Below are 25,317 nucleotides of genomic sequence, written 5' to 3' on the forward strand. Positions count from 1 at the left end.
TTGTCACGTTGGTTTTCTTGGTGGGTGTCTTTGGGGCGGTAGGGCCGTTCTTGGTGTTGTTGTTATTGTTGTTATTGTGGAGGGGGGCGTTGGTAGGGGTGAAGGTTGATGAGTTGGAGGACATCTTGTTGGTGTCTTGTCTTGTCTTTTGTTTTGTTTTGTACTGTTCTTGTTTGGTGATGTGGTGATAGAGTGATGGGAAGTTATGCAGATGGATGGATGGAGACGGAGAAGGTGAGGTAGGCATGAATGGGGGGAAGAGAGGAAGTAATGGGGAAGAAGAAGGGGGTAGTAGAGAGGTAATAGTGAGTTCTGTCAGTGTTACTGGTGACAGTGAAGGNTTTCTCTGTTCCTGCTGAGTGAATAGTGGTGGGCCAGCTGGATTGGGGGGTCTGGTGGAGTTGGGTATGGCAGTGTTTCTACTAGGAAGTATGGAACACTTAGGTATATGAGAGTGTTATGATATATACTATATTCAAATATAGGGATAGGATGCTGGGTATTAGATATAACTGATTTGAATAGGATGGACTAGTCGGCAAAAATGGGAACTTCACTTCATCTATAGTAGTATTTGTGATTTTATTTGCGAATGGAGTAGAGGTGAACGCAGTATATACTAGTCTACCATAAGGGTTTGGATAGGGTGAACTGTAAGAGAACAGGCTGTCTTGTGGCCCAGCTCGAATTCGACACTAACTACTAGGTATAGATGACACTTCAGCTGATGTTGGTTCTTATCTAGCTTTTATGTAGATGTTGAAGCATCAACACTGCTATGGTGTTGTTAATCTTGGATTAAGCCAATACATTGGCTTTAAGGTACACTCGCTCTACTGTTCGTGAGACGTCTACCGTATTTTGAGTGGGGACAATATATAGTTGAATCTTGAATGCGAGTAAGCATCTTAATTTGAGATCTCAACTCTCTAGTCAATATACACTAGGTTGTAAGATAAGACATGGATAAAAAGTATTAGGGTTGGCTGCTGCACAAAAGTACCGAGCTGTGGTACTTTGCCGCGGATGAATATCCCGGGCCTTGCAAGGGAGTGGGAAACTCTTCACCTGGTTCAGCTGCAGGCAGGCAGGGATCTGGAACTGGAACGGGAACGGAGAATATCAGTTGGTCAGGACTCGGACGAATACGAGCAAGGCTGCCTGTCAGTGTTGATGAGGATCAGTATGACTCCTCCTGCTAAATGTGTCACTGCTTGCTTCTGCTGCCTGTTATCCAGTGACTACCACTTCACTAGTAACTATTCCCTTTCCTTCATTTTATTCCATCTCGATGATCATCCATCCATCTGATTACTACTTACTTTCCCGATCAACTTTCCATCCCCAACCGTGACTGCACTGCACTGCACTGACAGCACATGTGAGACACACGCACGTTGGCAAATGTCGGTGACCGGGGATGGCTCTCTCCAGACTGCGCGAGATGATCCAGTTGATTCTGCGGCTGAATGGCTGTTTGGGTTTGGGGGGTCGGAAAGTCTGTGCCACTCCTTCCAAGCGCCTGGCAGGGTGACAATCCAATCGTGATGCATTTGCTGACCCGGTGAGATGTGCATTATTATTGGCACTGCCAATTTTGAAGCTATCCCAGCCTCTTCCCAATCCGGCGAGTTCCTTTCTTTATAATTTTCTTTTTCATTTGTGCAGCAGGCAGAGCATCAGGTTGAACAGGCATCATTGCTCTGTACTTGGAGTCAAAGTCAGTCAGTCAGTCACAGTCAATCAATCGCCTCACTCTTTAAGGGTATTTATTGATTACTTTGGCTCGTCGATCTGCTTGTCATTTTGTTTGTTCTTTTCCCTCTTTCCCTTCTATTCTCTTCTCTTCTTCTTTCTTTCTCTCTCTTTCACACACACACTCTCATCTTGGGTGGTCAGGCAGCACACACCGCCATCTGCTGGGCCAACACGCAAGGCGCTCTTGCAAGCGAGGATAGTTTTTATTCTTAGGCATCCGAATATGTGAGTCTCTCTCTCGCTCGCTCTCTCTTTCTCCCATTTCCCCATCCACGGCATTTTCCCCCAATCTTCCTCCCATTAATCGTCCATCATCCACTCTCTCCCATCTCTCCTTACTCCGTATCACTACTCATCATCCCCTTCCATCTCTAACTGTCTAACTGTCTTTCTTTTCTTTTTCTGATCTTCATATATTCCCAACTTTTTCCACACTACTCATCTCTCCTCCCTGTCATGACCATCCCCACTGATTCCCAATCCCCTTCCCAGCAAACGGAGCTCGAGACTCAGCGCGACCCAAGCTCCAACAGCAATCCGGCCACGAGTGGGCCTGTGCCCGTCCCGGTCCCTGGCTCAGCTCCACTCCCTGCCACCACCAGCGACTCCAGCAGTGCTACCACTACTGGTACCACCATGGCCGACGCTAGTGGCCCCGTCTCCTCCTCCCCCGAATCCAAGCTCGACGCCGACCCGCCCGTCGATGCTCCCCCAGTCAAGTCCGACCCCAAAGCCCCCGTCGCGGTCTCCGAACCCGTCGCCAAAAAGTCCGTGTGTTCCAAGCATGCGACAAAAGACCAGGATCCCAACCGCTCGAAAAAGAAAAAGTCCCACCGCAAGGCCGCCTCGATCGTCACCCCCAGCGATGATAGCTCTTCGGAGTTAAATTCCTCTTCCGAGGAATCCAGCGCGGAATCTACTGACGACGACGAAGACGCTCAATCGGACGAGGACGAGGACTCCGAGTCGGATCGCAAACAACGTCGCCGCCGGGCCAAAAACAAGGTCAAGAAATCGCTCAAAAGTGTCAGTCGTAAGAAGAAGAGCCGGTCGCACCAGACGGAATCGGAATCCGATTCCGATCTCGAGGATAGTAGCGACTCCGATTCGTCTCTTGATGAAAAGACACTGAAGAAGCTGGTCGCCAAGCTGAAGGCGAAGAAGAACTCCAAGAAGTCGCGCTCCAAGGAAGACTCTTCCGAGGAGCAACAGGACGATGATGACGATGCCGACGAGGATGCAGACGCCGACGAGCTAGCTCTGCTGCTAGCCAAGCAGAAGTTGGCTTCCTTGCGAGTCAAGTTGGCCGATGGGCGTCGCAAAGGCCGCGGCAGGCGTGGCTCGGGCGATGGTAACACCGACGGCCAGAAAGGGAGCTCGCAAAAGTCCAAGGGACGCAAGAAGGCTGCCTCGAAGATTGCCTTCAAACGTGTAGATCAGCGTGCGTCTTCCCTACTCTCATCACCACTCTCTCATGGATTTCACTGACACGAAACTTGCAGTATGGGACAATACGATCCACAACTTCAAGCTGACGGAGACGGTCGACGACCCCGACGCAAATGAGTGGGACCAATACCTCTTCACCGTGCGCCGCAAGTTCGACTGGGACAATAAGTACCTGGAGACGGTGGTAGACCTGAAGAGCAAGTACCTGCGCGATGCGCTGTCCAAGGTCATGGATGGAGTCAAGGGTGTCAGCTTGGTGCAGGAGACAGCAGTTGTCGATCCCAACATGCTCTTCCTCTACCTTGAGGAGACGCGGCAATACATGAAAGAGCTCCGGCAGCTGGCCAAGACCGAGAAGAAGAAGAAAGCTCGCAAGCTCGCCGAGGTCAAAGCATCGCATCTCAAGGTGCTCGTCAAGTATCTGGACACCGACTATGCTGAGACCAAGAAAACCCTCTACCCTCTGTTGGACGCCAGTATGATCACCTTCGATCTGCTCTGGGCCATCTTCAAGCCCAACACCGTCGCCTACTCCTCCACCTACGGCAACCAGGATGAGCCTCGCGCCTTCAAGATCGAGTACGCAACCAAAGAGTCCTCGTTCATGAAGGGTCAATGGTACAGCATCGAGGGTCGCTATCTCGAATACGATGGCAAGGCCTTTGGCATGGGCACCATGGCCGCCGAGGTGGAGTCCTTCAAAGGTGCCCGCAAAATCACCAGTCTCAGTTGCTATCCGCTCAAGTATCATCGCGAAGCCGATAGTGTCAAGGCCAAGCTCATCGAGCGGGGCAAGAAGTTTGTGGCGCTGCGAGGCATGAACTACCGGTACCACAAGGGTATGGCCTTCTACAAAAAGAAGCGGTCCGTCATCAAGGTCAACATCAACGGCCGGGTTATGGTTGATCCCGCCATCCACCGGCGCATCAATCCCAACTACCCCATTAGCACGGTCCGTCCCAAGGACCCGGACTACCTTGACGGCTCCGACGATGAGGGAAGCAACAATGGGTGCTGCTGTGTTCTGTCGGACTCAGAATCGGATCCAACCTCTGGGCACCCGCGCGACTCAGACACCCCTCAGCTCCTATTCAAGGTGGTACGGGACAAGGAGGGCAAGCCGCACGTCGTCGAGGTCGAGCTGGATGAGAACGGCAATGAAATTGTCAAAGAGAACATGGACGAAGTTGCAGACCCCTCCGACCGCGAATTCACTGAAGAGGAGCTGCTCATCGCAAGCCCGGTGGTACTCGGCTTCGCCTTCAGTGAGAAGCTGTGGCTCGAATTCAGCATCTCGGGCATCAGTGACATTGAATGGAACGAAGATGCCTTTGACTCGCTGGTCCTCCCCGACAACCAGAAGTCCATTGTCAAGGCATTGGTCGAATCGCACACCTTCCGCGCGGCCCAGAACATCGACGATGTCATCCAAGGCAAGGGCAAGGGCCTCGTGGCCGTGCTCCACGGACCTCCCGGTACTGGTAAAACTCTGACTGCCGAAGGCATCGCAGAGCTCCTCAAACGCCCGCTCTACATGGTGAGCGCCGGCGAGCTGGGCACCGATCCGCGCACCCTCGAAGCAGAGCTCAACAAGATCCTTGACATCGCACATTCCTGGGGCGCTGTTCTACTGCTCGATGAGGCTGATATCTTCCTGGAGAAGCGCACCATCCAGGACATTCACCGCAACGCTCTGGTCAGCATCTTCCTGCGGTTGTTGGAATACTTCCAAGGCATTCTCTTCCTGACCACCAACCGCGTCGAAACATTTGATGACGCCTTCCAATCCCGCATTCACGTCGCTTTGCGCTACGGTGAACTCACCACGAAAGCAAAGCGCAGCGTCTGGAAGATGTTTCTGGAGCGAGTGCAGGCCAAAGAGGGCGTGCAGACCGCCACTTTCAATGAAAAGGATTTTGATTTATTGGCTCGGCATAATCTCAACGGGCGTCAGGTGAGAATCCCCATCTAGCCTCCGCGAACAACACGTATGGATCCTAACCCATCCGTCTATAGATCAAAAACTCCGTCCGCACAGCCCAAGCATTGGCTGTTAACGAGCAAACCCCTCTGTCCATGGAACACATCCGACGTGTCCTGGAGGTCGCTGAAACCTTCGACCGCGACCTTCGCGGTGGGTCAGGATACCTCGATGCCATGAGAAGTTATACGTAATCCTTTACCTTCTGGTTTGCTTTATCAATTCGCTGTATTCTTTCGAGCGAAGACTATGATCTACCTTCCATTTCATGTCTTTTCTGTTCGCAATTTGACTGAATCACCCCTCAGTATGCAGCATGGTCCTTGTTCTTCTACCGCCTCCCTGCCAAAGATCTGCCTCTGATGCGTTGTTTTATTCCTGTTGATGTTAATTTATTTGACTCCTACACTTGCCACAGTCGACGACCCCCATGATGATGATGATGATAAGGATGATGACAAAATAACCAGTATACCTAGTTAACATTCTGGAATACAACGAGAAACGAAATACCCCACTCTTACTTACTTTTCTTACCATCCTTTCTTGCCGTACTATACTAGTAGACATTTCAAGACGAAACGCTCAAGGCTGTATACTATGCATTATCCACCATACAATACCTGCCAGCCCACAGGTGTAATACCTCCAGATCCAGTAATCTACCAAACAGTCATCGTAACCAAAGAAAGACCCAGAATTAGAGTATGTACACATTGCATCTCCCACTATTGCTGCTGCTACTGCTACTGCTACTGCTACTGCTACTGCTACTACTACTACATCCACTCAGCCCCATAATATAGATGAAACAGTCTCACTTAGCAGTACTTCAGCATCAAGACATAGTGCTGAAGTATAACGTGATCTAAAACCAAGCATCTCTCGTGGTTTGTTCATACGTAATATACCTAGGAATAATGAAAAATATTCAATACTGAATAAATGAAGTCAGAAAGTAAAAAGACAGCAGGTATACTGCATGTTCAGTCATCAGGTTAGTAAGTTCCTTAGATGGTTACTTCTCTAGGTGATTAGTAGTAATACTATTGACTATGAGTGTAGAGTGCATGTCTGGGATTCTCCAGTTGCTAGCTAATTTGAGTGGGAATGAATGGGAGGGATTGTTTTTTTTTTTTTTTTTTTTTTTTTTTTTTTTTTTTTTTTTTTTTTTTTTTTTTTTCTGGAGATATGTTACACATATATACTAATACTACTAGTAGTGGTGATTGAAACTTGCCCTGGTAATATCGGGGTGATGAGAGTTGCTCAAGGGGTTAAGCTTTGCTTCGGTTGGGGTGGAGGATGAGTGATAGATGGTCAGCTTGCAAGTCCTTCCTACAATTACCGATGAAAGGCTACAAATACACTAGTCATTGAATCATTAGATTTTTCTTATTTATAGGAAATACACGTCATGTCCATCTCCCCTGGCAGTCCCAGGCTCCTCAAAACTCATTGCTATGCGAGTTCCGCAGCTACATTTCCTCCGATATAAAAGCCAAATGTGAGATGGGGATGTGCATAGGGGAACGGGAAGTGGGTATGGATTAACATAAGACTGTTATACAGGGAGGAAAGCGGCTGCAGAGAGATGTTGCAATTTTGTTCCCTTCTTCAATCAGATTCAGAAACCATTTAAGGGTTCTGCTTGACGAAGTCAACACCCTTCTGGATGTTCTTCTTGAGGTCACCGAGGGCGGTCTGGATGAGACCCTGCTCGTACTCGTTGACGGGGCCAACCTCGTGGATCTTCTCAACACCGTTGGGGCCGAGCTCGACCTTGGAGGCGAAGAAGTTAACACCCTGGTCCTTGAAGAGAGGGCTCTCAACGAAGGTGGGCTCGACGATGCCCTTCTCGCCGTTGGCGGCCCTGAGGAGGGAGTCGGCGAAGCGAGCACCGGCCATGGCCATGGAGAGGGTGGCGGAACCAGCACCGTCCTTGGCCTTGACGACCTCGTCACCACCGAACTGGATGCGGTTGACCAGCTCGTCACGGACGGTGCCAGAGATGTCGGGGTGGTTGGACTGGGAGAGGAGGGGAACGATGGTCACACCGGAGTGGCCACCGATGACGGTGACGGCCTCGTTGGCGGGGTTGGTGCCCTTGACCTGGGAGATGAAGCGGGAGGCACGGACAACGTCCAGGGTGGTGACACCGAAGAGGCGCTTGGGGTTGTAGACACCCTTGGACTTGTAGACCTCGGAGACGATGGGGACGGTGGAGTTGACCTGATGTTAAAATGAGTACAAGGTTCGATGAATGGGATTGTTTAACAAGGTCAATACGTACGGGGTTGGAGATGACGAGGATGTTAGCCTCGGGAGCAGCCTCAGCGGCGGCCTTGGCGAGGTCGCGGACGATGGAGGCGTTGGTGTTGAAGAGGTCTATCAATGGCGCGATTAGTCTGACGCTCATGACTTTTCTAGGTTTGAAGTGGTCCAGCGCATACCATCACGGGTCATGCCGGGCTTGCGGGGAACACCGGCAGGGATGAGGATGATCTCGGAGCCCTTGAGGGCATCGCGGAGGCCAGAGGGAGTAGGCTCGTAGCCCTTGACGGTGCTGTTGGTGTTGATGTGGCTGATATCAGCAGCGACACCTGTTTGAAGCTTCTGTTAGTCGACTCCGATGATCGGATGGGTGTTTCAGGTCGGGGGAAGGGAGATGTTGTGCGACGTACCAGGTCCACCGCGGATGTCGTAGAGGGCGAGGTCAGTGACAAGGGGGTTCTGCTTCATGAGCAGGGACAGAGGCTGGCCAATGCCACCGGCGGCACCGAGAACGGCAACCTTGGAGGCCTGAGATGGAAATTGCGATGGTTAGCAAGGCAACGAAGAGCTCCGAGGCAATGTTTTTTGGGGGGACTACACACCTGGCTAGCAGAAGCGGAGAAGCTACGCTTCTGGAGGAGGTTGAGGGACTGACGAGCAGCGAACATCTTGACTGTGAGGGTAGACAGAGGTAGATCTATCTGAAAGAAGAAATGGGGAGATGGAGAGGAGAGAAGAGAAACAATTGCGATGGAGAGGAAAGAGAGAGAGAGAGAGAAGAAGGAGAAGAAGGGAGAAGCCGTCGGTGGCCGGTGAGCGCGAAGGATTTTGGGGCGGCTAAATGGCTCCGTTTCCGATCCCCACGGCAGCCATCGGATCACTTTGTCGTGCTTGTCTGTCCACTGGCCCTGCGACTTGCTCCGGTTCCGTCCTACCGACCCTCATGCTGGTCGTCGACGGTTCTCCGATGCCAATCATGGTCCTTATGGTCCATTGGGAATGGATTTAAACTTCTCGAGACAATTGCTTTCATTACCACGTTGCTATGGGATCTGCTCCATGGTCCTAAATTAACCGATGGCCACTTCCCCCCCCCCCCCCAACGTTCCATCTACCCGTCCGTCTCCCTGTCTACGGCACACTACTTCGGTGTACTCCACACTCAACCCAAATCCCATTGCGCACGGGGACAGCGAAGCTAATCAGTCCTGCTGCAGGGACTACATATAGACTACTAGCCATCACCACATCCACACTTAAGTACATACAATAATGCGCAATAAGCCCCCCTGCCAATGCGCTCCAAACGCCTGCGCTTGTAAGACAACCCAAGCACCAAAACACAATAGTCCCAGAAAGGGAACAGGTAAAAGCAAAAAAACAATATAAAGGAGAGGAAAAGGAATATGTACCACAACTATCGCAAGAAGTGCAGGACAGCCCAGCAGAACAGGAAGAATAGGACTACACCACCCCAGAAGATCCACTTGTCTTGTCTTGCGCGGCGCTCAACCTTGCGGATTGTGTCGCCGCTGACGCCCAGTGTGTTTGCAACGCTGTAGAGTCGACGTTGTGTGCCCTTCAGTACTTCACGCTGCTGTCCCAGATCCGCAAGCACAGCACGACCCCGATCAAGAAACTCATCAATCTGGGTGTTGGTGCTCGCTAGGAAGCTTTGTTCGCGAAGCGCATGTGTTTCCCGGTTGTAGTCGGCTGGCGAGGCTCCAAAGCTGAGCCCCGATCGTGACGAAGAAGGGCCGAACGCAGAGGACTGGGGGAGGGATGATTGAGCATATGGGTTCTCTGGTGTAGCTGTGTGATGGGGACGTCGACCGAGGAGCTCATTGCGGTTGGTGACGGATTGCTATAGATAAACCATGGTCAGCCATATCGAGTCTCAACGCTGCTTGAAGATTTGAGTGCAAATTCTTACAGCTTCCTCTCGTTCTTTCCGTAGTCGATCAAAGTGTTGCCGGTAATCTGCCAGTTCTGATCGGAAATTCTTGACTCGTTCGAATGCCTTCTCTTGCTTCTCCGGAATCAATTCCTTCTTGGACAGGGCAGAGTAGTCGTCAACGGTGCGCGATAACGATGCTAGCGATGCAGCGATTTGGCCTACAATGCGCATGAGCTTCCTTCTGTTGCGTAGTGGAGCCACTACAAGCACCGGTTTCGAAACCTACCTTGTAGTGCGGCAGATGAGGTAGCTGGAGATTGGGAAAAGGTATCCAGGTCACGGCGGATAGCAGATGACTGCTTGAGGGCGGAATTGAAGAGGGAATTCTAAGCAATAGACAATGTAAGCACCCATCAGGCATGGCAATCAACCCCCTCAAAGCGAGGCTTCACTTTTGAGGCCTTAGACGACTTACCATTTTGTTGCGGTGTACCCTATCGGGTGAGTGCGCTGTATACAATCCCGGCCGCAAAAACAGAGGTGAGCTTGGATTTACAGGTACTAATATCTTTCCAAGAAGAAAAAGAAAATCTTAAGTTTGTCTCTGAAATGTGTAGTAGTCGGTACCAAGAAATAGCGACGTGTCAGGAGAGACCTTCTATATCAGGCTTATAATGATGCTAGCCAAGGCCACATGTTCTTGCAGAGGCCACGATTCTGACGGCGCTGACCGCCCCTGCCACTGCAGTCATTCGTGCGGCCTGACCCGCTTCAGCTCGGTCCGAACAAAAGTAAGTCTATGCAGGAAGCTAGAAAGTGACTAAAAGCTCTCGACTCTTCTATCTACGTCATTCAGTTTTTCTTTTTCTTCTGCTGCTGTCTACCCATGCATTACCATGCTTTTGGCCTTGGGAGATAATTGTAAAGTATAGCGCTCGTTGCTACGACGGCTGCTGTGCTTAGAGGAGATCGATCCATTAGGGATATACTAGTACCAGACACACTATGACGCCCAAAAGCTGCGCAAACGCCTCATGTACCCTAAAGGAGTACAAAAAAACAGTAAAGAAATAATAGACCGCGAAACTGACACTGGGATATCACGACTGCCACAAAGTGCTCGGTCTCAACTTCAGGCCTTATTTCGGAGGGTACTTGTTCTGCAAAAGCCATCTAAAGAACGTCCCCACATTAGCAAACACTATCACCGCACACGAGCTTCTAAGACCGATACTCACTTGCTAACAAAGTAGTCCACAGCACCAAAGGCACCAACGGCGCCAGAGCACCATCCAATCAACTCCCACGAAAGCTGCCCAGCAGCATGCTTCCGGTATGCTCCATACCCCAGACCAGCGCCAGTCAAGGCCAGAAGCACAGCATTTCCGAGGTAGACAGGGTTGTGCGCGTTGCTGCGGACCGAACTAGCCTTCGCCTTGGCTTTAGCCTTAGCCTTGCTCTTCGCCTTCCGTTCTTCGTAGGCTTCCCGCTCCTCTTCTTCTCGCTCTATCCGCTCAGCCTGGGTGGTGGTTTGCACGTTCTGCTTCAGGAAATCGGGATCCACGGCTTGGACATGTGGCGAATCGACGTCGACCAGGGAAGCGGTGCTCTCAGCTTCATCGCGGTACACTCCGCCAACGCTGGGGGCCCGGCTACACAATTGTTAGCTGCATGAAAGGGTTTGTTTGTTCTGTTTTAGTGTTGACTTACGCCTGTCCATAGTGTTAGCGGATCTGCATCTAGAGTGGTATAGTACAAGCACTGGACGCTAGGCGGGGGAGTGACTGAAGACATACCTCCTCTGCAGATTGCTTGGGACCTTTGGCAGCGGCTTCTGCGTAAGACATGATGAATAAGTGATTCGTGTGACTTGAGAGGAACAAGTGATCTAGGACGTCATCAGTAGGCGCATCTAAGTTGGAGGTATGCCAAGACCAAGAGGACTTAGCAACTACCCAGGGACCAAACAAACGTACAGATAGATTTTAGAGATGCAAAGTGACGATGAAATAAGCTGTAATAGGGTGACGCACGGGAAAGTATCGAGGTAGGTTTCAGGGGATGCGAACCTCGAGTATTTATGGACACGAGAACCGTCCGGGAGGAATGACATCACGTCATAGATTCCCTGGCGAAGGTTGGCCCATGCTATGAGCACCGCCAAGACTCTCGTGCCGACGCAACGCACTGGCGGCTACGCAACGCTTTAGGTTGTTCCTGATCGATCTACCCAATTACTGCTCTGCAAGGCATACATCTAGACAGGTTGTTGCATCTATCGAAATGGGCTGGTTCAAGCATCAGGTACAACGTATGCGGCCAATAACATAGTCCAGAACATCCTGCAGGGCCAACCATCATGAAAGTACGGAACATAGGAAATGCATTGAGAATATCTAGGCTGTACTGGACAGACCGTGGCGGTCGTGAAAGGAGGAAACATTCAATGATTTTAATACATATTACAACAAGGCCAAAAGAAACTCCGATCGTAGATAGCTAGTATACTGCGCCGGTCGGGGTCTCACAGTGTAGGGAAGAGCTTACAAAAGAAGCTCGAGGGGGTTCTCAACAACCTTCTTCAGCTCCTTGATCCACTCGGCACCGACAACACCATCGACGACACGGTGGTCGAAGCTGCCAGTGACGATGATCTGGTCATCCCACTCAACGGAGGTGCCCTCCTCAGTCTCGACGGGAACGGCAACCTTGCGGATGGTACCAACGGCCAGGATACCGGCCTGAGGGGGGTTGATGACGGCGGCGAAGCGCTCAACAGCAGGGTTCATACCCATGTTGCTGATGGTGAAAGTGCCACCCTGGTACTCCTCGGGCTTGAGCTTGTTGTCGCGGGCGCGCTTGCCCAAGTCCTTGATCTGGTTGGAGATGCTGGACAGACCACGGCCCTCAACGCTCTTGACGATGGGGGTGATGAGACCGTTGGGGGTAGAGACGGCAACACTGACGTCGACGGTCTTGTGCTGACGGATGACGGTCTGGCCGTTCTCCTCATGCCAGCTGGAGTTGACGGTGGGGACCTTCATGAGGGCGGCGGCGCAGGCCTTGACGAGGAAGTCGTTGACGGAAAGCTTGTACTTGCCCTCGGAGGAAGCATTGAGGGCCTGGCGAAGCTTGAGGAGCTTGCTCACAGACAGGGTCGTGGAGACGTAGAAGTGAGGGTTCTCGCGCACGGACTGCTGGAGGCGGCTAGCAATGGTCTTGCGCATGGAGGTCAAGGGAACGTCCTCGTAGGTAGGACCGGCAGAAGCACTGGGCTTGTACTTCTCAACGTCCTCCTTGGTGATTTGACCGCCACGTCCGGTACCCTTGAGAGCCTTGATGGGCACACCCTTCTCCAGAGCCAGGGCCTTGGCAGCAGGGCTGATGGAAGGCTCACGGTCCAGACTGGGCTGGAGTTTCTCGCCCGAAGTCTCAGGCTCAACGGCAGCAGGGGCAGGCTCAGAAGCAGGGGCAGCATCAGCGGCCTTGGACTCCTGCTTGCTCTCCTCAGCGGCAGGAGCAGCCTTCTCACCACCAGCATCCGCCAGGGTGAAAGCCTCGAAAGCAGCAACATCGACACCTTCCTCAACCAAGACAGCGATAGGCTAATGCAATAGCGGTCAGCAAAGGATCTTGTGGGGGCCAACATCAGAACAGAGGAATTATCACATACGGAGCCGACAGAAACATCCTTCTCGCCAGTCTCCTTGAGAACCTTGGCCAGAACACCCTCTTCCTGGAACTCAAAGTCCATCTGGGCCTTATCGGTCTCAATCTCTACCAGGACATCACCGGGCTGCAGGGCATCACCGGCCTTCTTCTGCCAAGCTCCAATGTTTCCGGCGGACATGGTCGGCGACAAGGCCGGCATGCTGATGACAGTGTGGGGAGGGAAGGCTGCAGATCCAATATGTCAGAATCCGATCATCCACAAATCAAAGGCGTCAAGGATAACGGCATACACTTGGAGGCATAAAAACGGGAGAGGGCGGAAAGGGAAGGCAATTGAGATCTAAGATGACACACGAGTATGATTAGCATGCTTCACAGACAGGCAGGTAGTCTTCATAGAGAGGGCGCGACATACTGAGCGATATCCTTGAATCTGTGAACAGTTTGCGGCCGCTTCAGGGAGAGAGCGCCTTTGGAGAGGAACATGGCGCTGGGAGCGCGCATCCGGACAGCAGAAGCAACCATGGCGCCCAAATGCTATGTGTGATAGAGAAAAAGACCCGAGACGGGAATGAGGGGATTAAATGGGATGAAAGGGGGAGCCGGAGACGTATCTGGCGGAATGAAAGGGCCCGTATCAGAGGAGTTGAGAACTGCAGCTCCAGGAACTTTTCTGTTGAGCTTCCCGGTGAGCGTTCGGAATAGACTCGCCGGGCGCCGCCGTGGCCTGATTATGTCAGCGCAGCGGGTGTGGCCCCTAGCGGCAGCCGTACATTCTCCCCGTCCGCGGAGTGAACACGCATCAGTTCCCCAGCGTCCAGGAGGCTAGAGGGCCCTTTCTCTCAGACCTGCATATACCCCTTTAGTCGCTTTTCAGTCCCATGTGGACCCCTCGTCTGCCTAATTTCCAACACTCCGGACGGAGTCTTGCATAAATGGCGGAAGTCGAGAATGGCTCTGTGAACGAGCCACCAACCCAAACATCTACAACCCTGCCGCCGGTAGACAACAAGGAGGAGGATGCCGGCGATGTCCTAGCGCATACGGAACCACCTGTCGACGGAGATGAACCCGAACTACCAGAGGCGTCGGACCCTCAAGGAATTGATGTTCAGGAATCAGAGCAGGCACATTCACCACTAGAACAATCGGGAACTACTGAAAATGCAGAGTCGCCGGATCAAGCCGCAAGCTCTCCGGAGGGAGCCGTCGCATCATCAGAATCCAAGGCTGATACCGAGCCTGAGTCGACCTCGAAGCCCGATACACAGGACCAATCTGCGGATACATCACCGGCAGTTCCGGCCGTCAACGTTGAAGAGGAATCTTCGGCTGACAAGCAAGATGTCGCCTCCATACCCCATCAAGATGAGCTTCCCTCCGATTCACGCATGCGCTCCGATTCAAGATCGACAACGGCCACATTTGCAACGCATCGCTCGGTTACGGTCAGCTCTACCGTCTTTATTGTGACGGCGTTGGATACAATCGGTGCTTCCAAGGAAGCGCGGAGGAGCAAAGAACTGGAGGATGCTGTGAAGAACGCCCTCGCAAACGTCAAACAGTCGGATGGTCAGCCCATTGACCCTGAGCTTATATTCCGCCCTCTACAGCTGGCCACCAAAACCTTTAGTATTCCTCTGCAGGTCACGGCCCTTGACTGCATCGGAAAATTGATAACCTACTCATACTTCGCCTTCCCTTCATCTCACGATGGGAAGACGTCAGAATCGGAGGCCAACCCTGAACAGCCACCCCTGATTGAGCGAGCGATTGATGCGATCTGCGACTGTTTTGAGAACGAAGCCACACCCGTTGAGATTCAACAACAAATCATAAAGTCACTCCTTGCGGCAGTTTTGAACGACAAGATCGTCGTGCATGGAGCAGGTCTCCTAAAGGCTGTCCGCCAGATTTACAACATCTTCATTTACTCCAAATCATCTCAGAATCAGCAAATCGCCCAAGGGTCCTTGACACAGATGGTCAGCACTGTTTTTGATAGGGTCCAGGTGCGATTGGACCTGAAAGAGCTACGTTTGCGCGACGGCGAGAAAGGACAGACGAGCTCTTCGGATACTGTGACTCTAGACACAGCCGAGACACCACAGGCAACGGAAGAGGATCACGATTCAGATGCCCCTTCCGCCGTAGCCTCCGACCAGCCTGTCACGAAGGAGCCCGTGGAGAAATTGACGTTGCAAAGTTTTGAGTCGAACAAGGATGTGACCTCGGTCAACGACAATGCTCCCACAATGGTTACTCGTGCCAGAGGCAATCAGAGATCTGCTCGGTCAATGTCTGCAGCCTCAGCAGAGGACATTGACGGCACTACTGATGATGATGAGGACGAAATTTATGTCAAGGACGCTTTCTTGGTTTTTAGGGCACTCTGCAAGCTGAGCCATAAAATACTGAGCCATGATCAACAACAAGACCTCAAGTCTCAGAATATGAGATCAAAATTGCTGTCGTTGCACCTTATCCATTACCTCATGAACAATCACGTCGTGACCTTTACATCTCCCCTCTTGACCATCAGAAATAGCTCCAACAGCCCGGACGCGATGACACTACTACAAGCTGTCCGGCCTCATTTGTGCTTAAGTTTGAGTCGGAATGGGTCCAGCTCGGTGCCCAGGGTGTTCGAAGTTTGCTGTGAGATTTTCTGGCTAATGCTGAAGGATATGAGAGTGATGATGAAGGTTAGTATGCTTCATTGACTTTTTCGCGCCAATCGATCTAATAATCAGCAGAAAGAACTCGAGGTTTTCCTAAAAGAGATATACTTGACTATTCTCGAAAAGCGCAATTCTCCCCTTTTCCAGAAGCAGTACTTCATGGAAATTTTGGAGCGATTGGCAGGTGATCCGCGCGCCTTGGTGGAAATGTATCTCAACTATGACTGCGACAGAACTGCGTTGGAGAACATCTTCCAAAAGTATGTCATAGTTCTAGACTCCTCTCGTACAACTTCTGACTGTCTTCTAGTGTTATTGAGCAGTTGTCACGATATGCAAGTATACCAGTCACTGTCACCGCTTTCCAGCAACAACAGTACCAGGAGCACCATGTCAAGGTCTCAACTATTGGTAGTGACTGGCATCAACGGGGAACCTTGCCACCCAACCTTACCACTGCTAGCGTAGCCAGTGGTCATCAGCCAAACCTACAGCATGTGCCCCCTGATTATATACTGAAGAATCAGGCGGTCGAGTGCCTGGTGGAAATTCTGCAGTCACTAGACAACTGGGCCTCGCAGCGTCTGGTCGATCAAGCGGCGCCGGTTCTCAACTCATCCTCTCAGAAGTCAATTGACAATCCTAGGGACTCAATGGAAACAACTGCCCCTACCTATCTTTCATCTCCGAGGATCGAAAGCACTGACGGCAGTACCACACCTGTGGCGGAGGACGACCCGAGCCAAATTGAGAAGGTCAAGCAAAGAAAGATTGCCTTCACCAACGCCATTCAACAGTTCAACTTCAAGCCCAAGCGGGGAGTCAAGCTTTTTATCAAAGACGGCTTTGTACGTTCCAGCTCGCCCGAGGACATTGCCGCATTCTTGTTCCGGAATGATCGGTTGGACAAAGCCATGCTGGGTGAGTATCTCGGTGAAGGAGAGGCCGAGAATATCGCCATCATGCATGCTTTCGTTGATATGATGGAATTCTCAAAGCGGCGCTTCGTCGATGCTCTGCGTCAGTTCCTACAGCACTTCCGCTTGCCTGGAGAAGCACAGAAGATCGATCGTTTCATGCTCAAGTTTGCGGAGCGCTACGTAACCCAGAATCCGAACGCATTCGCAAACGCGGATACGGCGTACGTTCTTGCTTACTCCGTCATCATGCTCAACACAGATCAGCATAGTGCCAAGATCAAGGGGCGCCGCATGACGAAGGAAGATTTTATCAAGAACAACCGCGGTATCAACGATAACCAGGATCTGCCTGATGACTATCTCGGTTCCATCTACGATGAAATTGCAAAAAACGAGATTGTCTTGGATACTGAGAGAGAACATGCTGCCAATCTTGGCATTCCGACGTCTGCACCCAGCGGCGGCCTCGCGTCTCGGGCTGGACAAGTTTTTGCAACCGTGGGGCGCGATGTTCAAGGTGAAAAGTATGCGCAGGCCTCTGAGGAAATGGCAAACAAGACCGAGCAGCTTTATCGTAGTCTGATACGAGCGCAGCGGAAGACAGCTGTCAAGGAAGCTCTCTCACGCTTCATCCCGGCAACCTCTGTCCAACATGTGGGTTCCATGTTCAATGTCACCTGGATGTCTTTCCTTTCTGGCTTGTCTGCTCCGATGCAGGATACCCAGTACCTCGAAATTATCCGGCTTTGCATGGGAGGTATGAAGCTGGCTATACGTATCAGTTGCGCGTTCGAACTTGAAACCCCACGTGTCGCGTTCGTGACGGCCTTGGCCAAATTTACCAACCTGGGCAACGTCAGGGAGATGGTAGCAAAGAACGTGGAGGCGTTGAAAGCCTTGCTTGACGTCGCTCTCACGGAAGGAAACCATCTTAAGGGCTCTTGGAGAGATATTCTCACGTGCGTCAGTCAACTCGACCGTCTTCAACTCCTCACCGATGGTGTCGATGAAGGTTCCCTACCTGATGTCTCCCGAGCTCGCATCGTGACTCAACCTCCCACGGACGGATCTCGGAAGTCAATGCAAGCGTCAAGGCGGCCTCGCCCTCGATCAATCAATGGACCTACAGCTTTCCGTACTGAGGTTGCAATGGAAAGTCGATCTGCGGAAATGATAAGGGGAGTGGACCGGATCTTCACCAATACGGCCAATCTCTCTCACGAGGCCATTATTGATTTCATTAAGGCCCTAAGCGAGGTCAGCTGGCAAGAGATCCAATCGTCTGGACAAACTGAATCCCCTCGAACATACAGCCTGCAGAAATTGGTTGAAATCAGTTACTACAACATGACAAGAGTCAGAATAGAATGGTCAAAGATTTGGGAGGTCCTCGGGCAGCACTTCAATCATGTGGGTTGCCATTCGAATACCACTGTGGTCTTCTTCGCTCTTGATTCGCTTCGCCAACTTTCGATGCGCTTTATGGAGATTGAGGAGCTGCCGGGTTTCAAGTTCCAGAAAGACTTCCTCAAGCCGTTCGAGCATGTTATGGCGAATAGCAACGTTGTCACTGTCAAAGACATGATTCTTCGTTGTCTCATCCAGATGATTCAGGCGCGTGGTGACAATATCCGCTCAGGTTGGAAAACTATGTTTGGCGTCTTTACGGTTGCTGCTCGCGAGCCATATGAAGGCATTGTCAATATGGCTTTTGAGCATGTCACCCAGATTTACAACACCCGCTTTGGAGTTGTTATAACACAGGGTGCCTTCCCTGACCTTATTGTCTGCCTCACTGAATTCTCCAAGAATTCAAAGTTCCAGAAGAAGTCGCTACAGGCAATCGAGACCTTGAAGTCTACTGTTACGAAAATGCTGAGGACGCCAGAGTGCCCGCTGTCTCATCGCGGTGCGTCACCTGAGGGCTTCCATGAAGATGCCACCAACCTTTCTCAGCAACTCACCCGTCAGTCCAAGGAGGAGCAGTTTTGGTACCCGATCTTGATCGCCTTCCAAGACGTGCTGATGACCGGTGACGACCTTGAAGTCCGGTCACAAGCGTTGACGTATCTCTTCGAGACATTGATTCGTCATGGCGGTGAATTCCCGCAAGAATTCTGGGATGTGCTTTGGAGGCAGCTCCTCTATCCTATCTTTGTGGTGCTACAGTCCAAATCGGAAATGTCTAAGGTGCCCAATCATGAAGAGCTTTCTGTGTGGCTGTCAACCACCATGATCCAGGCACTGCGGAATATGATTACCCTGTTCACCCATTACTTCGACGCACTGGAGTATATGCTCGATCGCATTCTGGAGCTCCTCACTCTGTGCATCTGCCAGGAGAATGATACGATTGCACGGATCGGTAGCAACTGTCTGCAGCAGCTGATCTTGCAGAATGTTACCAAGTTCCAGCTGGAACACTGGAAGAAGGTCGTTGGCGCTTTTGTCGAGCTATTCAGCAAGACTACGGCTTATGAATTGTTCACTGCTGCAGCGTCCATTTCTTCAAAATCACCTGGCTCGCTGAAACCTGCGAATGGAGACTCGGCCTCAAATGAAGAGTCCGGACAAGAGTCTTCCGAAACCGCGTCCGATCAGGAACAGGTTGCTGAAGCGCAAAAAGCCAATGGAACGCAAAATGTGACCTCTGAACACGAGGAGGGTGACATGCCTGCGGCCTCAACTCCTGCATTGGAGGATTACAGACCTCAGGCAGACGCCCAGCAACAGCCGGCCGCTGTGACCGTGGCTCGCCGCCGGTTCTTTAATCGTATCATAACCAACTGTGTGCTCCAGTTGCTCATGATCGAGACTGTCCACGAACTTTTCTCGAATGATAAAGTCTACGCACAGATTCCCAGTCACGAGCTTCTTCGCCTGATGGGCTTGCTGAAGAAGAGTTATCAGTTCGCGAAGAAGTTTAACGAGGACAAGGAATTGCGGATGCAGCTTTGGCGTCAAGGATTCATGAAGCAACCTCCCAACCTCCTCAAACAGGAGAGTGGAAGTGCCGCCACCTATGTTCACATCCTCTTCCGAATGTATCACGATGAAAGAGAGGAGCGGAGAAGCAGCCGTGCTGAAACGGAAGCGGCTTTGATTCCGTAAGTGTTGCAATCGATATTTGTCTATATGATTTGATCTAGGCGTTTTTGCTAACCGGCCATCTTTGCACCAGACTCTGTGCGGATATAATTCGCAGCTTCGTCCGTCTTGACGAAGACTCCCAGCATCGTAATGTAGTCGCCTGGCGTCCAGTTGTTGTGGACGTGCTCGAGGGCTACACCAACTTTCCTTCTGAGGGCTTCGACAAGCACATTGGGACTTTTTACCCACTAGCTGTTGATCTATTGGCTCGTGACCTGAATACCGAGATTCGAATTTCGCTCCAATCCTTGCTGCGCCGAATCGGTGAGGCGAAACTAGGTATACCTGTCGGCCAAACATCTCTGCCGTCTGGTCACAGGAACTCTGTGTCGAGTCAGTTTTCCCGCAAACACAGCGGGGGACACTAGGCGAGAAGGCCAGCGCTCGAGTGTTCTATGTTGATGTTGTTCTTTTTATTATTTGTTTTGCGCTTTTCTTGGATATCCTCCCCTACAGGACCGTAGGGCTTTTTATCAATTTGGAGGAGTATTGAATGTAGACCTAGCACAGCATTGCATCATTTTCAATTATTACCCTTCAAAGCTGTTCGTTCCAAAGGGCTTATATTCTATGTACAAAATAGCATTTATCATGGGAGCGTTTCCGTTATGATAGATAGGTCTGAGTCACTGAGCGATTATCAGTAAACTTGGATGTGCCCTTGGACATGAGTGAGCTGTCCTAGGCCTCACGAAGCCAATTTAGATTTAAAGTGCTACAGGGTCTCTACTGAGCGGCTCCGGTCAAGAGGACCGAACTTCATTCAGGGTTGGGATTTTCCCGGATGCGTAATGGGTCAAAAGACCGTCCATGTCACTGTCATCCATCTGAACAAGATCCTCTAAGCTCCATGACTCGCAAACTCCAGACATCCTATAACATCGATCAGTGGGGGGAGGTCATCGTACCGAGCGCATGACGAGAATAGGACAAGCGTACCATTTCATTCGTTTCGGGCCTTGGTCAGGATTGGGGGCGATATCCCTCAGCTTCCTCCGCAATTTACCCACGTTGTCTATAGCTGCGCCCATATTATCGGGGAGTGTGTCCGCTATCTTCTTGCGGACAATGCTGGCCAATTTGGGTCCGTTTCCATTGGTACTGACCATGACCTGCAATGGCCCATCACGATGGACGCTACCAAAGTAAAAATCACATTCCGACGGCACATCAGCTATGTTTGCCGGGATCCGCTTCTCCTTGCAGAGCTTCCAGACCTGTGTCGAGGCGTCCGGATCATCAATGGCACAGAGCACCATATCTGCGCCTTCCAGATCGGCAGGCTCAAAGTTCCTATCAATGTGATTAACTTGTCCCTCTGCTACCCGAAAAGCCACTTCATCATTGAGGCCGGAGGTAGGGCAGACAACGGTTACTTTGGCATCGGCATTGAGGGCGTGGAGAATGCGACCTGCAGCCACCTGAGGCGGAATCCTCGGTAAGCAACAATTATATATCGTAATAAGTTCAGGCTAAACGGCCTAGGCAAGGGGAGGCTCACTTCTCCACCACCGACAACTAGAACATGTTTCGCTTTCGCCTGCCAGGCGACTATGAGGGAGCCTCCTCCTTGCACGGGAGGGAATCTGTGTGCCATGATTCGATAATCTGCAGGCCAACTCACTCACTTGACCGCGGGGTTACAGGGAGCTTATCTTGGGCTCCGACGGTTTGCAGGGAAGCAAAGCAGTAAGTGGGGGAGCTCGAGTACGGGGGGCCACAGGCACCCAAACTGCTTTCGTTTTCGAACCTCCACTTGAAATTTTTCCCGACGAGAAAACTCCGGACTAATTTTCTTTTTCTTTCATTTCCCTCCGCTTCCCTTCTCTTCCCTTTCCTTTTTCCTTCTTCCCTCCTTGCTTTCCTCCCTTCGGCGCTTGAGATGATCTTGCTGCCTACCTTGTCTTCTATTCCCTCTTGATCAATGGTCTATGTCTGTTAGCTCATCACAATCCTAAGATGCGGGGAGTACAGATCTTCTCGGGGACATCCCACCCCCTCCTGGCTGAAACCATCTGTGAACGCCTGGGGACCCAGCCGGCTCGTGCCGACCTTGGGAAGTTCAGCAATGGCGAGACCAGTGTAAACATTGGGGTTTCGGTGCGTAACCAAGATGTTTACATCGTCCAGAGCGGCAGCAGCAAGATCAATGACAGTGTCATGGAACTCTTGATCATGATCTCCGCCTGCAAGGGCGGGTCCGCAAAATCTATCACAGGTATGTGCGGACCTCTTTCCCGCCAATCCAAGTTCCCTGGCTGACCCATACTTCTTACTTCCAGCGGTCATGCCGTATGCTTTTACTTGACTCCATGGCTGCACGTCTGATGCTGACACAAACGAGGTACTTCCCGTACTCCCGCCAGTCTAAGAAGAAGAGCCACCGTGGTGCCATCACTGCCCGCATGTTGGCCAACCTTCTCTCGATCGCTGGGGTGGACCATGTGATAACTTTGGATCTGCATGTGAGTCACAAGGCGATCTGTCTGTTGCGCTGGTTTCGCAAATGCTTTATTGCGTGGCATGGATGGAGTTCTTATGAACGTGATCGCTAGGCATCCCAAATGCAGGGCTTCTTCGGAAAACCCGTGGATAACCTGTTCGCCGAGCCCTTCATCGCCCGCTGGATTCGTATGAACGTGCCGGGTTGGCGCGAGGCTGTTGTGGTCAGCAAGAATGCAGGAGGCACCAAACGTGTCACTTCGCTAGCAGACACACTCAAACTCAACTTTGGCATCGTCACGACTGATAGGAGACGTCCGAAAGTACCCCTGGGTATGACGGACAGTACTGTCTTTTTCGATTCTATCGAAGAAGAGAGCACCCCCGTCGCCAAGGATAAGGACCAAGACCCTTTCACTCTCCACCTACAAAGTGGAACTAGTGAGTGCAGTCAATCCGGAGATTCCAGGGGTGAGCCGAACACCAACATGGAGTCTCTTGTAGCGGCAAATTACTTGCGTCCCGAAACTCCATCAGGCGCTCGTCGTCCTTCGGAATTGGAAGCTGCACATGAGTATACTGATGTGCGAGTGCGTGAGGTCATCACTGGGCGGCTCGTGCAAGGTCACCTTGTGGACGACGACTACCCGTCAACCGGTCCTACTTCGCACCCCGCTTCCGGGGAAACCACTCCGGGTCAGAGTGCCAGCCGTGATGAGCCCGACACGGTCCCAGATTCAATGGTGAACTCTCTCATATCCAACACTTCTTCCCTCCCCGGCGACCATGCTTTAGGTGGCTCATTCGATGCTGCCGAATCTTCAGACGAAGAGGGCAGCAGCGGAAAGCACGTTGAGGAAGAAAAGACCATCACATTGGTCGGCGACGTCCGTGATCGGACTGTGTTCCTTGTCGATGATATGATTGACAAGAGTAAATCATGGACTGCCGCAGCAGAAACTGTAGTGAAGAAGGGCGGTGCCAAGAAGGTATACTGCATTGCCACCCACGGCCTTTTCACGGAGGAGTCCCTCGAACAGATGGAAGCTTGTGAGTCGATCGACCACATCGTCGTTACGAATAGCTTCCCTGTTCCACCGCAGGTGGTGAAGAGGTCAAAGAAGTTGATTGTCATTGATATTTCGAGTCTTCTGGCCGAAAGCATCAGGCGCCATCATTACGGTGAAAGGTTAGTCGCCTTTCGAATTTGGGTACAGGATGATTGCTAATCTGTCCAAGTGTTTCGGCGTTGTTCCACCTTACTGACTGATTCGGGATTGTCAATTGGCCTCAGCCTTCGGCATCCGAAGGGTCCTGGCGCTTCTTGCCTTCCCTTCTCTTCCAACTTCCCTCCCGAGTATCCCGGGCAACACTATAGCAAGCCCGGAGATCGGTAAGATGATGACTAAAGACAGTGACGAGTAAATTTGATGACTTCTTCCTCTTTCCGTACAGCGCATGGCGACTTCCTTTGCTTCGATTTATGTGTCGCAAGCATCATCTTATGTGATGATATCATCAGGATACCTTTTCTCACTCACAACTCATGACTGAAGCTAAATTCAACCATACGGTGTGACCATGCGACGGCTGCAAATCACAGCCAGCTACACGTCGATTATGAAGACTAGCTCTACTGTCGAATTTATCTAAGACGGGGCCCGGAACCCTAGTCTTATTAGCCCTTGCGATCAAGGCTGTCACTTTTCTTTTCATTTCTGCTTTCTGCGTAGGTGCGCTCAGGCCGGTCAATCTGCAATGGCACGGAAATTGAGGAAGCATGTCACAACTTTACACCAGCGATGCAGTCCACTCTGGGTACTGCAAGAGCATCTTGTTGGTAAGGAGATTTTCTCTGGACCTAGTTCACAGGATGTTCTTAACGGAGCGTTGGGAGATCATTTGTCCAATCTTGTCCGGCCCATCATCATTTCATGCCATCTGGTGTGTGACGGTAGTGGTGCTGTGCAAGGTTGGCCGAGGAATGAAGGCATCAGTTTCTTGGATTTACATCCTGCGGCCTTGGCCAGTGGAACTGATGCAAGAGAACCTCTCGGACATTACAGTATACCTTGTTAAATGTAGTTTTGTTAGCTTGTACAGGTTCTTGAATATTACAATTTTTGGCTTGCACACTCGTCATGGATCAATCTGTTGTGACGTGATGGTCTTGACTGTCCGCCATCTCAGCTCCGGTGCTTCCCACAATGAGATGTCTGTATCCTTCGGGTGGAACTTACTCGGGTTCTGGCATCGTTCTGACAGGTTCAGAGGCGAAACAAGGTCTAGCCTATAGTTTCAGTAGTTTGGCTTGACAGGAGCCAGCTGAAAGACGCCTCGCACTCGATTTCATTCAATGACTATCAAATGTCGTACAGCGGAACCGCCGGACAGCTGTCCGGTCTCAGTGGATATGTTTTCGGGACCCTTGGTGGCCAGGTTTAATGACAACAATAGCGGTGTGCATGAGGCCGAGTGCTGAGCGCACAACTTGTACATGTTGGTTGGCGACACCTTCCGCTAGCCGAGATGGTGATGAACAGCATCCAATGCTGATGGCACCTTCCGGAAGCACTGAGAGAGCTCCCGACATGCAAACTTCGACAACTAATTGGCAGTCGCGCGAAGACATCAGCTCCGGCAAATCAATTAAACTCTCCCCGGTCATTCGTACGTGATATCACAATCGTGGGAAAGAATGCCGTTGTTCTAGCCCAGTCGAACATGGGTCCCAAACAGCTCGTTTACAGGCGCCACCGCAGGACTACACATTTGGCAGGTCATCGAACAAATGGGGTTGGTTGAAAACCTCGATGACTGTGGGGGCCGGCGCTCTTGCGGCCCTGATGATAGGAAGGTAACAAAAAGACGTATCGAGAAGCCAAAAGTACCTTGCGTCACCGGAACCGGGCTACGCAGCTCGAAGCCCAGCACCATGGGAAACCAAGTGGTCCTAGGGGCAACACTAGTAGGGACCGACGCGCACCGGGCCAGAAATATGCCCGGGAGCCACTCCCGGTAGATCAGGGAAGCGTGCAGCCAAATGTTCGACTTTCGACTAGACATATTCACCATTACCTGATTGAGAAGAAA

At 51.4% G+C, this 25,317-nt stretch overlaps 9 protein-coding genes across 9 annotated transcripts; 3 read left to right on the top strand and 6 right to left on the bottom strand.

Annotated features, from left to right (window-relative positions):
* Window positions 1–817: 817 nt before the first annotated feature.
* An07g02140 (uncharacterized protein) lies at window positions 818–1,577 on the bottom strand (the record flags this gene model as incomplete). Its single annotated transcript, XM_059748265.1, has 4 exons — window positions 818–943; window positions 1,004–1,161; window positions 1,323–1,364; window positions 1,397–1,577. The coding sequence occupies 4 exons, from the start codon at window positions 1,575–1,577 to the stop codon at window positions 818–820; spliced, it is 507 nt and encodes a 168-aa protein (XP_059600857.1).
* A 637-nt stretch (window positions 1,578–2,214) lies between these two features.
* On the top strand, window positions 2,215–6,050 carry An07g02150 (uncharacterized protein; the record flags this gene model as incomplete). The annotated part of the gene is made up of 5 exons (XM_001391264.3): window positions 2,215–3,199; window positions 3,261–5,161; window positions 5,224–5,341; window positions 5,607–5,657; window positions 5,893–6,050. The coding sequence occupies 5 exons, from the start codon at window positions 2,215–2,217 to the stop codon at window positions 6,048–6,050; spliced, it is 3,213 nt and encodes a 1,070-aa protein (XP_001391301.3).
* Window positions 6,051–6,826: 776 nt separating this feature from the next.
* On the bottom strand, window positions 6,827–8,130 carry An07g02160 (uncharacterized protein; the record flags this gene model as incomplete). Its single annotated transcript, XM_001391265.3, has 5 exons — window positions 6,827–7,420; window positions 7,482–7,576; window positions 7,642–7,791; window positions 7,873–7,990; window positions 8,065–8,130. 5 exons carry the CDS (start codon window positions 8,128–8,130, stop codon window positions 6,827–6,829), a joined length of 1,023 nt encoding a protein of 340 aa, XP_001391302.1.
* Window positions 8,131–8,879: 749 nt separating this feature from the next.
* On the bottom strand, window positions 8,880–9,780 carry An07g02170 (uncharacterized protein; the record flags this gene model as incomplete). Its single annotated transcript, XM_059748266.1, has 3 exons — window positions 8,880–9,326; window positions 9,396–9,619; window positions 9,717–9,780. The coding sequence occupies 3 exons, from the start codon at window positions 9,778–9,780 to the stop codon at window positions 8,880–8,882; spliced, it is 735 nt and encodes a 244-aa protein (XP_059600858.1).
* Window positions 9,781–10,498: 718 nt separating this feature from the next.
* An07g02180 (uncharacterized protein) lies at window positions 10,499–13,556 on the bottom strand (the record flags this gene model as incomplete). Its single annotated transcript, XM_059748267.1, has 8 exons — window positions 10,499–10,532; window positions 10,598–11,011; window positions 11,156–11,247; window positions 11,715–11,760; window positions 11,907–12,964; window positions 13,033–13,256; window positions 13,322–13,371; window positions 13,447–13,556. The coding sequence occupies 8 exons, from the start codon at window positions 13,554–13,556 to the stop codon at window positions 10,499–10,501; spliced, it is 2,028 nt and encodes a 675-aa protein (XP_059600859.1).
* Window positions 13,557–13,966: 410 nt separating this feature from the next.
* On the top strand, window positions 13,967–19,743 carry An07g02190 (uncharacterized protein; the record flags this gene model as incomplete). Its single annotated transcript, XM_059748268.1, has 5 exons — window positions 13,967–15,043; window positions 15,197–15,736; window positions 15,788–16,013; window positions 16,061–19,196; window positions 19,341–19,743. The coding sequence occupies 5 exons, from the start codon at window positions 13,967–13,969 to the stop codon at window positions 19,741–19,743; spliced, it is 5,382 nt and encodes a 1,793-aa protein (XP_059600860.1).
* A 782-nt stretch (window positions 19,744–20,525) lies between these two features.
* On the bottom strand, window positions 20,526–21,379 carry An07g02200 (uncharacterized protein; the record flags this gene model as incomplete). Its single annotated transcript, XM_001391269.1, has 3 exons — window positions 20,526–20,655; window positions 20,722–21,203; window positions 21,284–21,379. The coding sequence occupies 3 exons, from the start codon at window positions 21,377–21,379 to the stop codon at window positions 20,526–20,528; spliced, it is 708 nt and encodes a 235-aa protein (XP_001391306.1).
* A 362-nt stretch (window positions 21,380–21,741) lies between these two features.
* On the top strand, window positions 21,742–23,453 carry An07g02210 (uncharacterized protein; the record flags this gene model as incomplete). The annotated part of the gene is made up of 4 exons (XM_001391270.3): window positions 21,742–22,000; window positions 22,065–22,074; window positions 22,127–22,247; window positions 22,338–23,453. 4 exons carry the CDS (start codon window positions 21,742–21,744, stop codon window positions 23,451–23,453), a joined length of 1,506 nt encoding a protein of 501 aa, XP_001391307.3.
* A 778-nt stretch (window positions 23,454–24,231) lies between these two features.
* An07g02220 (hypothetical protein) lies at window positions 24,232–24,723 on the bottom strand (the record flags this gene model as incomplete). The annotated part of the gene is made up of 3 exons (XM_059748269.1): window positions 24,232–24,295; window positions 24,465–24,514; window positions 24,601–24,723. The coding sequence occupies 3 exons, from the start codon at window positions 24,721–24,723 to the stop codon at window positions 24,232–24,234; spliced, it is 237 nt and encodes a 78-aa protein (XP_059600861.1).
* Window positions 24,724–25,317: the final 594 nt, after the last annotated feature.

The sequence above is a fragment of the Aspergillus niger genome (assembly GCF_000002855.4).
Source record: "Aspergillus niger supercontig An07".
Taxonomy (NCBI): domain Eukaryota; kingdom Fungi; phylum Ascomycota; class Eurotiomycetes; order Eurotiales; family Aspergillaceae; genus Aspergillus; species Aspergillus niger.